Source organism: Danio aesculapii, chromosome 14 (genome assembly GCF_903798145.1).
Source record: "Danio aesculapii chromosome 14, fDanAes4.1, whole genome shotgun sequence".
Classification (NCBI taxonomy): domain Eukaryota; kingdom Metazoa; phylum Chordata; class Actinopteri; order Cypriniformes; family Danionidae; genus Danio; species Danio aesculapii.
The window spans coordinates 22,229,349-22,246,240 of NC_079448.1; the positions used below are offsets into that span (position 1 = coordinate 22,229,349).

The window sequence follows — 16,892 nt, forward strand, 5'->3', positions numbered from 1 at the left end:
CAAGTTATCGTCTTCACACAGTTAACTGCTCTTCCACTGCAGCAGTCATAACAGGGATTTATTTGCACCTCAGCGTTCTTCCTTTAGTTTCTTAATCATCTCTACCGAGCTCTGGCTGTCCAGCACTGGTGCTCTGCATTTGGAGGGTAATGCAGTGTCAAGAGACCCGAGTGCCTGCGAGGCTCTGCCACTGACAGCTGTAAATTTGATTTATCGTCCTGTCAGGTGGCGATGTCAGGTGTGCCCAGCGCTCTGACATAAAGATAACTGACATCTTGCTGTCATTAAGGCCTGCGAAGCACCGTCAATCTCTCGTCACTGTATTTATTCCCACTTTTCTTTGTCACTTATTTCTTCCGCGACCCCTCAGAAGAAGCACCTGTCACCTCCAGACCAGGCCTCGTTTTTCTCCAACCTTTTCATCTCCCGCCTTCTGGAATAATTCGGTGATGGATTAAACACTGTGGCTGGAGCCGCAGGATGGCGAAGGCCGATTGAAGACGGACCGATTCCAGGTTTCTGGCTTGCTGGGCTATTCATCAACTCAAGCTGGAGGAGTCTGTGTTGCTCTGGGAAAAGCGATGAAATATGCATTTGAGCTATCTTGGGTTTTAGCGATGTTGATGTTGAAAGCATTGATTCTATCAGCCAAAAATGGCAACGTAATAGTCATTTAAAGGAACACTCCAATTTATTTTGGAAACAGGCTCATTTTGCATGTCACCTATAGTTAAATAGTCAAGTTTTACCATTTTTTATCCATTCAGTCAATCTCCGAGTCTGTCAGGAGCACTGTTAGCTTAGCTTAGCTTAGCTTAAAATGTTGAAATATACGTTTGTTGTATCTTAGGTTTTAACGATGTTGATGTTGAAAGCACTGATGCTCACAGTCAAAAAAAAGGTAAAAATAGTAATCATTTACAGGAACGCTCCAATTTTTTTTGGTAACAGGCTCATTTTGCAAGTCATCTAGACTTAAACAGCTGACTTTTACAATTTTTTAAATCCATTCAGCCAATCTCTGGATTTGACATGAGCACTATTAGCTTAGCATAAAAACGTTGAAATATACATTTGAGGTATCTTAGGTTTTAGCAATGTTGATGTTGAAAGCCCTGATTCTATCAGCAAAAAAAGGGCAAAGTAATAGTCATTTGAAGGACTACTCCAGTTTATTTTGGAAACAGGCTCATTTTGCATGTCACCTAGAGTTAAATAGTCGAGTTTTACCATTTTTTTTATCCATTCAGTCAATCTCCTGGTCTGGCAGGAGCGCTATTAGCTTAGCTTAACTTAAAACGTTTAAATATTTGTTTAAGGTATATGTGTTGAAGTTTTAGCAATTTTGATGTTAGATGAAAGCACTAATTCTCTCAGCCAAAAAAAAAAAAGGCAAAGTTATAGTCATTTGAAGGAAAACTCCAATTTACTTTGGAAACAGACTCATTTTGCAAGAGCTCTACCTTGGCTTAGCATAAATCATTGAATTGGATTTGACCATTAGCATCTCACAAAAAAAAATTATAATAATGATTTCAGTTTAGATAAATTTTCTTTCAAAGCTTGACTCTTCTGTAGGGCAGCATGGTGGTGCAGTGGGTAGCACAATCGCCTCACAGCAAGAAGGTCACTGGTTTAAGCCCCGGCTGGGTCAGTTGACATTTCTGTGTGGAGTTTGCATGTTCACCCCATGTTCGCGTGGGTTTCCTCTGGGTGCTCCGGTTTCCCCCACAAGTGCAAAAACATAGGTGAATTGGGTAAGCTAAATTGTCTGTAGTGTATGTGACTGAATGAGTGTGTATGGATGTTTACCAGTGATGGGTTGCAGCTGGAAAAGGGCATCCGTTGCATAAAACTTATGCTGGGTAAGTTGGCGGTTCATTCCGCTGTGGTGACCCTAAATTAATAAAGTGACTAAGCCAAAAAGAAAATGAATGAATGAATTCTGTAGTTACACAGTGTACTAAGACAATTTTCTAGGTTGATATGGCTAAAAACTATACTCTCATTCTGGAGTAATAATCAAGGAACTTTGCTGAAGCAGGCACAATGATATTGCATTTTTTGCCTGTTCCTTTAGTTTAAAGCAGAGATGCCCAAACTAGTGCTCTTTGTGTCCTTTGATTTAACCCCGCTAGAGGGAAAATGATTGGGAAGGGTTGGGGAATGCCTTTAAAAAAGATTATTATTTCTACTTTAATGTAACCTTTTATCTGTTTGTTTTATTGTTGAGCTACAAAAAATAATAATAGTAATAATCAAATTACATTTTTTAATTGGATGTTGTAAATTAAACAGATTTTAAAAAAAATGTACATAGTGTCACTTAACAAATAGGGGACAAAGCAGAAGACATCAGCCAGCAAATTAAGGCAAAGTTCGTGAAAATAATATACATTTTCGAAAAATTAGAATGCATTAGTAAATAAGATTGAAGTTATCTTTTCTTTTTCTTTTTAGTTATTATGATATAAATTAGGAATTACCCATGGCAGCGTTAATGTAATACAGTTTGCTATGTTTACCTTCAGCCCACAGCTCTCAATCAAGCTTGGATTTTGGCCCTTCATAAGAAAAAGTTTGGGCACCCCTGGTTTAAAGGATAGGTCATGAGTTAAAATAGCTAGTATTTTGAAGCCACAGTATGTTAACTTTGAAGGATGAAGTTGTTACAGTTATCTTTTTACTCAAGCACTGCAATCAGTGGTGGATGAAGTATACAAATCAAACAGTTGAGTAAAAATACATACCCTAATGAAATATGACTAAAATACTGTACAGATAGTAAGTACTGTTTTTTCTTTTTTAATTGAGCATTAAACAAGTATTAAACGTAGAAACTCCTAAAACTTGTCACACAGTAATTACTACACTGCAAAAATGCTTTTTTTTTCTTGTTTCTAGTCCAAATATCTAAAAAAATCTTATATTAAAAAGCATTTTCTAGGCAAGCAAAACATAATGTCTTATTTTTAAATGATATACCACATTATTTATTTATATTTAATATACCACATAATTACATATACAATTAAGTGAGTTTTTTATTAAAACAAGCAAAATAATCAGCCAATGGGGTAAGCAAAATAATCTTGTTTTTTTCTTTTGGCATAAAATTATTTCTCTTACCCCATTGGCAGATTTTATTGCTTGCTTTAGGGAAAAACTCGCTTCTTTTTTTTTGGCATATTATTTCTTAAAACAAGACAATTTGTTTTGCTTGCCTAGAAAATTCTTTGTGATTTAAGAATTTTTAAATATTTGGACTAGAAACAAGACAATCTAAGTAAAAAAAATAATTTTTATGCAGTCTACTGAGAATTAATAATACCAAAGTCCCTTTTAAGAAAAATAATTTAATCTCTTTAAATGGGGAAACATCAAATTTTCCAAAACTGTTTGTCAATCTTATGAAAAAAATGTAATATTTTAAATTGCCAACGAAATTTAACAAAAACATACTTAAACTTACAAGTTTTGTTTCTATACTTTTAAATCAAACATTTTGTGTACACTTGTAGAGAACAAAATCACAACATCAATCTTTTTTTGGCTCTTTTTCGATAAAACTATGCAACTATTCTAAGAATCGATGACTTATGCTGTGTAATATCATCCTCTAAATAATGCTTCTTCTAATGGTCTTCTGAAATAATTTTGTACTTATTCCTGACAGCAAATCTTTCCCCAAAACAACAGTGATCTCTTTGTTTACACGTTTGTGGGCGTTCAAGTATAGTTGCTGTCATGTGATTTGCCTTTGAATGGTGGAGGTGGGAATTCATTTAAAATAATGAGGTACCTTGTGTTCATTTCAAACAGATTAGAAAAGTAGACAACATTTGTTTTCAAGTGTAGTTGGTTTATTTAAAAGTAAGTTTTAAGTAGATATATTTCTCATTTCTGTGAGGCAAATATTCGCTGAGATTCCAGCATGTATGCCTACCCCAGAGGGTTCATTACAATGAAGCTGCAGGAACTTGTGTATTTTATATTCTTTGTTAATACCTCAACATTGAATTGTTGCTTTTGGCATAAGTTGAATCAATCTGTAAATTTAGTGAATCATTTACTGGCGACACAGTGGCTCAGTGGTTAGCACCGTTGCCTCACAGCAAGAAGGTCACTGGTTCGAGTTCCGACTGGGTCAGCTGGCATTTCTGTGTGAAGTTTGCATGTTCTCTACATGTTGGCATGGGTTTCTTCCGGGTGTTCCGGGATCCCCCACTGTCCAAAAATCTTGTGCTATAAGTGAATTGTATAGACTAAATTGGTTGTATTATGAATGAGTGTGTATGGGTTTTTCCCAGTAGTGGGTTGCAGCTGGAAGGGCATCCGCTACGAAAAAATATGCTGGAATACATACATATGCTGGAATAGTTTGCTTGGAATAGGTGAATTAAATAAACTAAATTGGCCGTAGACCAATTTATCCAACTTATCCAGCATATGTTTTACACAGCGGATGGCCTTCCAGCTGCAACCCAATACTGGGAAACACCCATACACACTCACATTCACACAGATACACTATGGACAGTTTAGCCTACCCAATTCACCTGTACCGCATGTCTTTGGACTTGTGGGGGAAACCGGAGCACCTGGAGGAAACCCATGTGAGAGAACATGCAAACTCCACACAGAAATGCCAACTGACCCAGCCAGTGACCTTCTTGCTGTGAAACGATCGTGCTATCCACTGCGCCACTGTGTCACCCTCTTCAGTATTCCTTGTTTTTAAGTTTGTTTGTTTTTTTTATAATCGTTAAACTCTTAACTGTGTGTGTGTAATAGTTAGTTACTGAGTTACTGAGAATAGTTATAGTTACTGAGATGTTGCTGTGTGTTTGTTAAAGTTAGGCTGCAAAGCCTATCAATACATAGATATATACACTAGATATTGCATACGAACCCTAAGCATGCATTAATAGCGCCATATTTGTACAGTGCTCCAAGCAGAAATGTCATTCAACTGCACTAGTTAAGACTAAAGCCAGTCTGAAGATGCTGGTATAGTAAACAAAGAAAACATAGCACAAAGGCATAACATTTCATAGGTAAGGTTACGGTTTTTACGTATTTGTATGTTACGAACTTTTGTGCGAAACAAGTATTGATGATAATTCTCTTACTGCATTGACCATAAGGCAAAGCACCAACTTGCACTAAATTCTAGGCTTATGCTAGTTTTGGTGAATGATATCAGCAAACAATGTAAATGAAATATGACAACAAGATGCTGCATTCATAACCTTCTCCATTAGAATGAGAAGCAAAAGCGGGATAGGGGGTGTGTTTCAAGACATGGATTGGATCAAATTTAACAGGAAGGGAAGATATTTTCAATGCACACAAACACAAGCTCTTTGTTGTCAATGCCCGTGTGCTCACTTATCCATCGCTAAAGAAAAGTGATGTAAAATTATAATTTTCAGAATTAAAAAAAAAATTTGCATACCGACGACTGGGAAAACTCCCGATAATAGATATATGTGTATATATGTCTGACTCAGGATGGCCAGTCTTCCACTGCACCTTGGTCTCACATTCATTCAATGAGCTCTACCCTATACAAAAATGGCGCATTCCTTTCAACAGACAACAATAGCCTAGGTGACATCTAAAGTAAATATCTAGGCTATCAAGAAAAAAAACAAAATTTCTACATGACAATAGCAATTATCAAATTCAAAATTATCAGTTATTAAAATCCAAAAGGTGGAATTTTAATAAAGACGCATTTGTGCTGTGTTTTCAAAGTGCAGTGTGGCACTATGATCATTTACATGCAAGCAGCTTATGATCATGGCTTAGCTGAAAATGTTGTTCTATGCTAACTCATATTTCATCCAGTATTGTAGTAGTTGTATTTCTGCAAAGTACGTTTAAAAGTGTGTTTCATCTGGAAAACATCTGCTTTGTACATTGACCTGATGGGCTGTTTTACATACATTACTTACATCAGAAACATCTTAAAGACATTTTCTAAATGTCTTTTTAACTATCGACATGAAACATCAATGTATTGCAGATGAAAAAATGCTCTAAATGTATGTGTTCCAGATATAAACATAGACATCAAATAGAAGTCCTCGTGATATATGTGTGCTCAAGGTCTGAGTCACTTAAAATGAAATGTTAATTTGTAAACACAGCATACAACAAACATCTTCCCAAACTTAATAGGTGAATGGACAAGCTCTAACACATCCTTATGTATGTCACTAAATAATAATGGTGGCTACTGAGTGAAAATTTCTGTCACGTTGTTATTCATCCTCAGGGAGTGATGCTAATGCTACAGCTAGCAGCTGTGTTGTGTGTCTGTTCCTGAGGGAGGTCTTCATTAACCTGGAGCCATTCTGAATTATGATAATGGAAAGACAGAGTCTATGGCTCTAATCAGCCACTGTCAGCCTGTAACACTGGCCCTGGGGCCAGCCAGTCACAGCTAGCACTGTTAGCACTGTGAATGTTTGTTTCCATTGCTTATCGAGGAAATGTATTGAATGGCAAGTCATTTGCAGACTTTAAATAACTCTGTTAGAGGTCTGGGATTTATGTGTGTACATACACACATACAGATAAACAAGTAAAAAAAAAAAAATAATAAAATTAATTAATTAATAAATGTTGGCCAACCAGTTACATCTATCATTGCATGATGTAGATATCTTAGAACTCCATGTTTGTTGTCGTTGCTAATAAATTAAGTTTGTTAAATGGCAAGTTGTTCAAGGATATTAAACAATAATAATACCAGTGAGACATTATATTTACACTAGCATGCCTGTGAAGGTATGTTTGATGAAATTAAATAAATTAACGTTGGCCAAATAGTGGCAACTGACATGTTTTTCTTCATTACTAAAAGATGAACTGTTTTATTATTAAAAATAATAATAATAACAACTCGCACCAGGCCTCATAGATGCGCATAAAAAATGAAAGGAAATTGTTCATTTAAAGTGATAGCCAGCCAACCTAGTTCTTTGCTGGTTGTGTGCTGGCAAGAACCAGCAACAAATGCTTGGAGATATGAAAATAAATGAATGTTAGCCAACCAGTCACAGCTAGCATCGCACACTCTCATCTTAGCATGCCACATGTTTATTTTCATCACTAATAAAGGGAGTTTGTTAATGGAAAGAAATTTGTTGACATTAAATAACCCAATCATGGCTCTGGAGGTATTAATCTTTATGTGTACAAACATACAAATACATTTTTGTTTTTAAGATAAATGTTGGCCAACCATACCTAACATCGTGCGCTCTCATATTAGCATCCATGTTTATTCCATCACTAATAAATGAGGTTTGTAGGATTGGAAGTCCCTCGCTGATATTAAATAACTCAATCAAGGCTTTGTAAATATGTGTACACCCATACACACATACAATTTTATATGACAAATACAAATAGATAAATGTTGGCCAACCAGTCACAGTTAGCATAACACGCTCTCATTCTAGCATGCCATATGTTTATTTCCATAACTAATAGTTGCACTACAATGGAAGGACATTAGATAACTCTGCGGACATTTTTTGCTATTTCGGTGCAGAATTTTGTTAAAAATCTGCTGATTTATGCAGAATGATTTTGTGAGTATCATAACTAAAACCTTAATATATGAAATAAAAAGTAATACATTTTTAACTTGTATTTAATGTTTACAGTGCATATCCAAATAGATCCACTTTATTTGGTAAACAAAGCAAGTCTCTCATATAATATATCTACTAAAAGACAGAAAATATGACTTTACAAACTATATTGTAAGTAAATCATATAAATAATTTCATATTAGTCAATAATATTACTGAAATGAATTAAAAAACTTAATAAATATAAATTTACATACATTTACGTAGGTAAATAAACAGAATCAATGATGGGCTAAAAATCTGCGGAATTCTGCGCGTGCAGATTCCTTGTGGGCCTAGTCATGGCTCTATATGTGTACAAACATACAAATAATGTTTTTTTAGGATAAATGTTGACCAACCAGTCACAGCTAGCATCGCACACTATCATATTAGCATGCCACATGCTTATTTCCATCACTAATAGTTTCGTAATGGAAAGACATTAAATAACTTCGTCATAGCTCTGAGGGTATTAATCTATATGTGTACAAACATACAAATAGATTTTTGTTTTTAAGATAAATGTTGGCCAACCATAGCTAACATTGCACGCTCTCATCTTAGCATGCCACATTTATTTCCATCACTAATAAATGAGGTTTGTAAGATGAATAACTCAATCAAGATAAATAATCATTCAAGGCTTTGGAGATAGGTGTACACCCATACACACATACGTTTTTAAAATATAAATAGATAACTCTTGGCCCACCAGTCACAGCCAGTGTTGCACAATCTCATCTTAGCACTCCACATGTTTGTTTCCCATGATGAATTTGCATATTTGTTTCCGTTGCTACTAGATGAAGCTTTTAAAATGGTAACTCATTTGTGGTCATTAAATAACTCAGACAAGTCCTTGGAGAAGTGTGCGAAGAGCCGCCAAGATAAAGCCATCATTTTAATGAACGTAAAGGACGATGCTTGCTTTTTCATTTGTGAAATCATTTACTCCACACGCCGAATTTGGGATTGTCAACTACCGCAGTATGACATCTGCCTTTGTTTAAAACAAGCCTGAATTTCCTGTAACAATCCCCCACGCTGATTGCCATATGAGGTCCTTCAAATCTAAATAAACGCTCCCCGAGGCTCCAGCCCTTCTTACAGCATTTCAAACAGAGCTGCCTCTTCCTGGCAGCCTCCTGTCTGTTCCTGCAAAGCATCTGCGCACCAATCCAGTTACTTTATCTCCTCCGCCACGCTCTCCTCATCTGCTTAGTGTCAGCTCGGGCCTATTAGACAGATAAGGGCTTCCCTTGAATCTCTTACAGGCAGGGTTTTTTGCCGTCGATTTCTCGCATGCCAGCTTGAATCACGCTCTTCTTTCTCTCTCTCACTCTCGTTTCCTGCAGTCATTACGAGCAGGACCGCTCGGCGCTCAAGAAGAAGGAGTGGGAGCGAAGGACGCAGGAAGTGCAGCAGGATGAAGACTTGTTCTCTACCGGATTTAATCTGTTTGGTGAGCCGTACAAGGTAAGGGCTTTGCCAATAAGGCCCAATCAGAGTGCATACAGACACACACACACACACACACACTCATCATCTTACACGGGGCATTGCTCCAGCTAAAGGATGCTGAGTTGCTCTCTTTACATCCAATATTTACTCAGCCCTTGCCCCCCTTTGGGTTCAGACAGAATTGGTTTGAAGGAATGCTTACGATCGGGGTTATGTAACTTTTTCCTCCTTTAGATGTCTCTGTAAAATATTCCTTTTAGGATTAAAGTGGGGATATAAAAGGTATAGCATGTTTTGAAGTCAATGTGAAATGACATTCATGACCTATTTAACTTTCATTCTAACAATCTTATGTTGTCAGCAAATGATTGACAGGAATATGTAATGTAAACAGGGATAGAAATTGCTACAGTGTTGTTTTTTATTCTTGGTGTGGTTCGCTTTCACACGTAAACGTATTTAAATGGGCCAAAATCGTAAATACAAGTCACGTGGCAGTAAAATTTCACTGTTTATTCTCTATCTCACTCAAACATAATTTATTTCATTATTTTTTTTTTATTATTTCTTATTTCTTATTTAATTGATATTGGGCAATGAGATGGCATTTTAAAATAAAAAAAATGTAGGTTTCGATTTTGAATCGTGACGATGTGCTGACCCACATAGACATTGTTACCAAAGAGAATCAGTCAGAAGTTAGATTTTCTCAATACCTCATTTCAAGAGCTCACCCTTAGCTGATGATTAATAATAAAGCATATTTGACATGATGTCCCAGGAGAGAGCCCTGAGCTCAAAAGATCCTCGAGCCTGGGGCTCCCTCCCGATAGAAGGTTGAGAGGGGAGTTTGAGCTTAGGTAGATCTCGAAAACTTTCCTGCTTGTAAATGACAAACTATGGATTACAATGGAAGTATACTGCTGACTAGAGCTCGTCTATAGCAGTGGTCCTCAACCACCGGGCTGCAGCAGAAATAAATTATTTCTGTTTTATTTATTATCTGAGTCTGAACAATCTTTTATTTTGAAAAGTCTTTGATTTTGAAAAATGACTATATTCTCTTGCTTACATCTCGGCCACTTGAGCACCCAAATTTAACCCCACAAACAGCTAAATGAGTAAGAAACAGACGTCTTTGGAAAGTTTCTTTGCTAAGAGAAAAAGGCCCAGTGAAGGACCTACGAACTGCCAAGGAATGGATCTGCAACCCATTTGTCAACAAATTAGATGAATCCAGTATGTCTGTGCAAGAAGATCAACTGATAAAGATCGCAAACGGCCTTTTAGGGGCCGTTTGCATAATACGTCTTGAAGGCGCTTGTGCCTTCAAGATGCACACAGTTGAATGAATCCTGCGATCGTTCTGCGAGTCACATGACAAGATTTGACCAACCAGCTTCAGCTTGTATTGAATAAACACATTTTGGTAAGACTAATATCCCAGACAAACACCCAAACACTGCAGTGCTTTGTAATTTTCTCCATAAAAAAAACTTGTATCAGAGTTACAGCAATGTTTTGTCAGCTTGTCATCCCCTGAGAAAACGGTTGATGGTCGCCTAGCAACCTTCAACCTACGAAACAACCCCCAACCCCCCCTGCGGCAAAATTGTAAAGCGTTGACATGTTGACCAGTCCGCGGTGATAAAAAGGTTGAGGACCACTGGTCTATAGTGCCAATTTGGTTTAGTCAATTTGCCTATGTCTAGGCCGCCGTGCCACCTTGTCTAGAAAGGAAGGAGGAGTAGGGGTGAAAGGGGATTCTTCAAAAGAAGATACTGAGGTAAAAAATTCTGGTTATTTATAGTGAGTTAGAAATTGACTGATTGGCGGGTCGTGTATTAGCTAATGCTGGACCAGCAGTGTTCAATCATAAGTACGCGCTCCTCTCAAAATGAGTTTAAAAATAAACCACACTTCATTGTCCAGGGTTGTAAAAAATGTCATTCACACTACTAAAAAACACTATCAAGGTAACAGACTTCAAATTTAAGTGAATTAAACAATATTTATCTACATTACATAAAATGCTAATGTACAAAACTCATGGAACAAAAAATGAACAATAATAATGTCAACAAAAAGCATACAAAAGTGTCATACATGGAACTTTTGGAAATTCAATTTACGGTTATTTTCCATATTCATTAAGCAGAGATGGCAAAGGTACACACATCCTTTACTCAAGTAGAAGTATAGATACTCATGTTTAAAAGTACTGATTACACGTTTGTACTCAAGTAAAAGTAAAGAAGTACGGCCTGAAATATGTACTTAAGTAAGAAGTATTCACTACTACTACCTGTTTTAGTTTCACAGTGGTAACTACACTGCACATCATGTATACATCTTCACAACATAACTTACATTTTTTATATTTTTCAGCAGCAAATTAGCCAAGCAACGTTGTTCTACAATATTGTCCAACAACACTGTCTAAAAATGTTGCCTGTACCGCCGCCTGGACACAAAACCTAACTACAGTATATAGCTGTTCTATAACAGCTGCCATACTGTCCATATACTCTAAAATTTATAAATGTCTTAAATTTAACACATAATTTTCTCCAAAACATATTTTTGAATAAAAAAAAAAATAAAACCTAAAATATTTAACTACAAATATTGTTTTGCATTATGGTAAAGCTGCTTCATTTTATGAAACAGCAACACTTGCAGCTCATATTATTTCACAGTTTTTTTAATATGTATATATTTTATTTAATGTATAAAGTTATTAATGCTGTTAATACATTTTTGCATCATCTTTTTTCATGTCATTAATTCCTGATCCTTTGGATTATAATTTTATTCATGAATCACTCAGTATAATTTTGATGTTCTAAAATATTTAATTAATAATTGAACAAATTAAAATATGACTTCAGTGTATATAATATACATGTTAAAACTATAAAACAATGTAAATTCTGTACTAGGAAATATGAACTTGTTGAAAATAAAGGACATAAATTCCAATGCATAACGTATTCATACAGCATTCAATTGCTTTACGTTGAAAAAAAGCACATGTTTTTTTTTTTTTCACGGAACTAGATTGAAAGATCTTGGCCTACAGTTCATCATGTTTGAAAGTGGACAAAATACTTTTAATAAATTAATTTATTTAATTTATTAATTTATTATTTACTTAATACCATTTAAATGGTAAATTTTAACAGGAATGTGTCTCTTGTTTATTTGTGATCCGATCGACCAAAGCGCATCTTTTTACCCAGTATGTTTACATCGCTAATTCCACGTGATGATGAGAAATATATTGATTGAATCAAAAAGGCCTTCAAATTGTGCAATGACAAGAAATAATATAAATCGCGCCACCCAGCAAATGAAAACAAAAGTAACAAGCCTGATTTAAAAATGTAAGGAGTAGAAGGTACAGATATTCGTGTAAAAATGTAAGAAGTATAAAGCAGGTCGCACACCAGAAGCACCACTCGGCGGGATACTGCGTAGCCCCATGCAGCGCCATACATTTCAGAATTCTAAACAGGTTTCTATCAGGGTACACACACCGGCGCCGCAAGTCGGCGGCTTTCCGCAGTGCCTAGCCACGACTCAGAACACTGTTCATTTCTCTGCTGCGCCACAGAGCGCCATCTGATTAGTTTCATGTTAAATATCATGCAAATGTGCGCGTCTGGTGTGTAATGTCATGTGCGCACCCTGTCAGCAGTGCTTCCGGTGTGCGACCTGCTTAAGTAAAAAGTTGTCAGAAAAAACATAGTGGAGTAAAGTACTGATACCAGAAAAATCTACTCAAGTACAGTAACAAAGTATTTGTACTTCTTTACTTCCCATCTCTGACATCAAGGAAACTTACTGTTAACTAATATTACTTGCAAATCTTACAGTTATGGATTTTTACTGTAGGATTTTTACAATTTATTAACTGTGAAATCATTGCCAACTTTTAGAGTGAATGTAAGGACAATTTACTCACACAGGACTTATATTAACAAATATGGTCTGTTTAGAAACTTTTCCATGTGAAAGTGAACCACACCATAAAAAGCAACATTGTAGCAATTTTAATCTGTGTTTTTGGAACAAAGCAATCAATCACCAGCTGTGAAATCACACTTAATGTTGCCTTTAAGATTCTTTGACCAATTACAGTAGCTGAATAAAACACTAGTGCACTTTTGTAGATATCGCCACTCTAAGAGCATCACTTTTATTGCGCCAATAAGTAGTGTCAAGGTCGCCCCTTTCAGCCTCAGGTAGCTTATCTGTTTCCTTAGCCAGCTGTTAGTAAGGTCCGAGACAGACCTTCTCAGAGAGACTGAAGCACTGTCATTACGGTGGTCTTGACGTCCTCAGGGGCCAAAGAACTAGATCAATTTTCCCCAGTGCCTCTGCATTCTGTCAGTAGGTGAAGAACTGGCTCTCACCCCGAAGCATCATTTGGACTGGAAAGCCTGGATGAAGATGATCTTACCGTCACTCACCACTTTAATCACATGCTTTAATTGTTCCATCTGTGTGGTCTGCGAGTTGGTGTCTTGAAAACAGTTATGACCGGAGGAGTTGGCACAGCTTGTGACATTTTATGGTTTGCTTTTGATGCAGACATCCCTTTTCTTTCTATTTTGTTTTTTCCCATTTTTATTTTCTTTTGTTTAAGATAGTCATGAACTCATTCAAGTTAAAATTCCCTTGTTTTTTTTTAACACACAGATTGTCAGAAATATTAGCTCTTCTAAATTATTAATTATTAGACACCTGTATATTTTACCCAATTTATGTTTAACGTAAAGAATATTACAGTAATAGTTTAAATAACTAAATTACATAATAGTTTTAATAACTAATTCCTAATAACTGATTTCTTTTATGTTTGCCATGGTGACAGTACATAATATTTGACTAGATCATTTTCAAGATGGTTATATTTAGCTAAACATGAAATTTAAAGGCTTTACTAGGTTAATTAGGTCAATTAGGCAAGTTAATTAGGCAAATCATTGTATAACTGTGGTTTGTTTTGTAGACAATCAAAAAAATATATATATTACTTAAAGGGGCTAATAATATTGATCTTAAAATGGTTTAAAAAAGAAATGATAAATAAAACTGCTTTTATTCTAGCCGAAATAAAATAAATAAGACTTTCTCCAGAAGAAAAAATATTATAGGAAATACTGTGAAAAATTCCTTGCTCCGTTAAACATCATCTGGAAAATATTTGAAAAAGAAACAAATCACAGCAGGGCTAATAATTTTGACTTCAAAAAGAGGTATAAAAGGTCATTATATAATAAAAGCATCCTTTAAATGTCTGAACTTTTTTTTTCTACAGCTTATAAAAAAAAGAAAAAAAAAAAACAATCTACCAAAAGGAAGGTTGTGAAATATTCTACTTTATTATGTAATAGTGTGTCTGAAATTAACTGATGATTAAAACCTACTTTTACATCAGTGTCTGTTTAGCTCCACCCACAAACTCTAAGTAGGTTGATAATGAGAGAGGAAAATGCAGGTCTAAGCAGAAACTAAACTATAAAGGTGTTCTGAAGACAAGACACTTCAGAAAATAAGTATTTCAGCTTTGTCTTCCAGCTGATCCCAGCTTTAGGAAGGAGTGGATGATTTTAAAGGATTTCTTAGCATGTCAGCAAGATCTTGGTCATTTGTTTACTTTATATCACTTCATATTTTTAACCAACTACAAATACAATAGAAAGTGAAAGTGATTTGAACCATTTAAAATATTCTACAATTTTGTATGACGATTGAATGATATTTTTATGATTTAATATATTCCATCGTTATACGTACAGGTCATAATAAGTTGAGTAATTCTGTTAATAAAAACCCACCCTCATATTGTTCGAAAGCCCCGAGACCTTCACTTGCCTTCGGGAAAACAAATGATATTTTAGATGAAATCAGATGCTCTCTCATCCTCCATGGACAGTGATGGTCCATAGACATTCAAAGTCTACAGTAATGACAAAAACTTTTGAAAACTATGATATATATGTTACTTAATATATATATATATATATATATATATATATATATATATATATATATATATATATATATATATTGCTTAAAGGGGCTAATAACATTGATCTTAAAATGGTTTTAAAAAGTAATGAATAAAACTGCTTTTATTCTAGCCCAAATAAAGCAAATAAGACTTCTCCAGAAGAAAAAAATATTATCAGACATACTGTGAATATTTCTTTGCTCTTTTAAACATAATTTGGAAAATATTTAAAAAAGAAAAACAAATTCAAAGGAGGGCTAGTAATTCTGACTTCAACTGTAAGTTGAGATGAATACATTTCATGTAACAGCATAGAAATCATACAAATCTACAAGAACATTGTGTGCTCAAAAAAAAAAAAAACTGTAAAAATGACTGTGTCAATGTCAATGTATTCTCTTCCATGTCAGGTCAAGTTATGCATTTACTATGGACAGTACATTATATTTACTATTAGCGTCAGCAGTCATCATATTGCCCATATTAAACACACATCCTGACCTGACATGGTAAACATAAGCATACAAAGTCATTTTTACAGTTTTATAACAACAATTTTTCTTTTTGTTTGAGTTTGAGTGACAGCATCGCTTCAGATTTGGCAGTTTAATGACCACAAGATGCAAAAAATGAAGGTTATTTTAGCTTGATTGTGTGGTGTATATGCAATAAAGCATATGTTTTGTGTACTGTAGTTCTGTCAGAGGATCGGTGATAATTAATGCAGTTATGTAAAATGATTCATGAGCTCAATTTACCATCGGGAACATCCGAATTGAGTTTACTAGAAGAGCTAATTCTCTCGTAAACGGTGTTCAAACATGATGGTGTGTCTGTAAACCGGAGCTTTAAAGAAAGGAATGTCTTTTTTTTTGCAGAAGAAGGCCTGAAATTTCCCACAGAGCAGAAGTCGTAGAAAGATGTGTTGTTGCTTTTTTTAAGAGCTAATTACAGTCCTCCTAAGACGAGGCACACTCTCTGTCTCTTTTTGGTTTAGCGTTTGTTTGTTTTTTTCTTCATATCTGCATTCCCTCTTTCTTTCTATTCTCTAATCAGCTCTACACATGCCATTTATCTTCATCTGGCCCAGTCTTTTTCCTCTTCGCCACTGAAATTAGTTGCTTCAACATCAGAGCTCTGAAAAAAAAAAAAAAACTTCAGCTTCACATATTTAAAGCTAAAACTGGGTCACTGTTTGCTGGGTTGAGTCGAGTTTTTTTGCTTGGCATTTTAAAGTGACAATCATTGGAGTCTGAAATACTTTCCAGGGCGACATCAGGTGAAGGTACGTTTGTTGCTTCTGTTGCTTTATTTTTATATGGCGTTTGTAATAAAGGAAATGGTCCCAAAGCAGCTTTACAGTGTGCCGAAACTAATCCCTAGGGAGCAAGAGCAAGGTGTTTGTGATAATGAAAAACTTCCTGAAAGTAAGGGATGGAGTGAGGACAAGGTGACTGTGCCACTCTCAAGGAGGAAATATATGCATAATAGCCCCAAAGAAAAAGTTCAATTACTATACCTTTTAAAGGAATGTCCCCATCAGACTTTATTTTTGTTTATGTGTTTAAGTGTATAATAATAATAATAATAATTGTTAATAATAATAAATGTATTATTATTATTATTATTATTATTATTATTATTATTATTATTATTATTATTATTATTATTATTATTATCATTATTATTATTATTATTATTATTATTATTATTATTATTATTATTATTATTATTATTATTATTGTGAGAATAATAAT

General features: G+C 35.0%; 1 protein-coding gene across 1 annotated transcript in view; it reads left to right on the forward strand.

Annotated features, from left to right (window-relative positions):
- The window catches only part of aff2 (AF4/FMR2 family, member 2), a 410,790-nt gene that overhangs the window by 91,823 nt on the left and 302,075 nt on the right, over nucleotides 1-16,892 (forward strand). Inside the window, exon 2 of the mRNA XM_056471754.1 lies at nucleotides 9,008-9,128. Within this exon, the coding sequence (XP_056327729.1) occupies nucleotides 9,008-9,128 (121 nt within the window). The remainder of the gene's footprint in view (nucleotides 1-9,007; nucleotides 9,129-16,892) is intronic.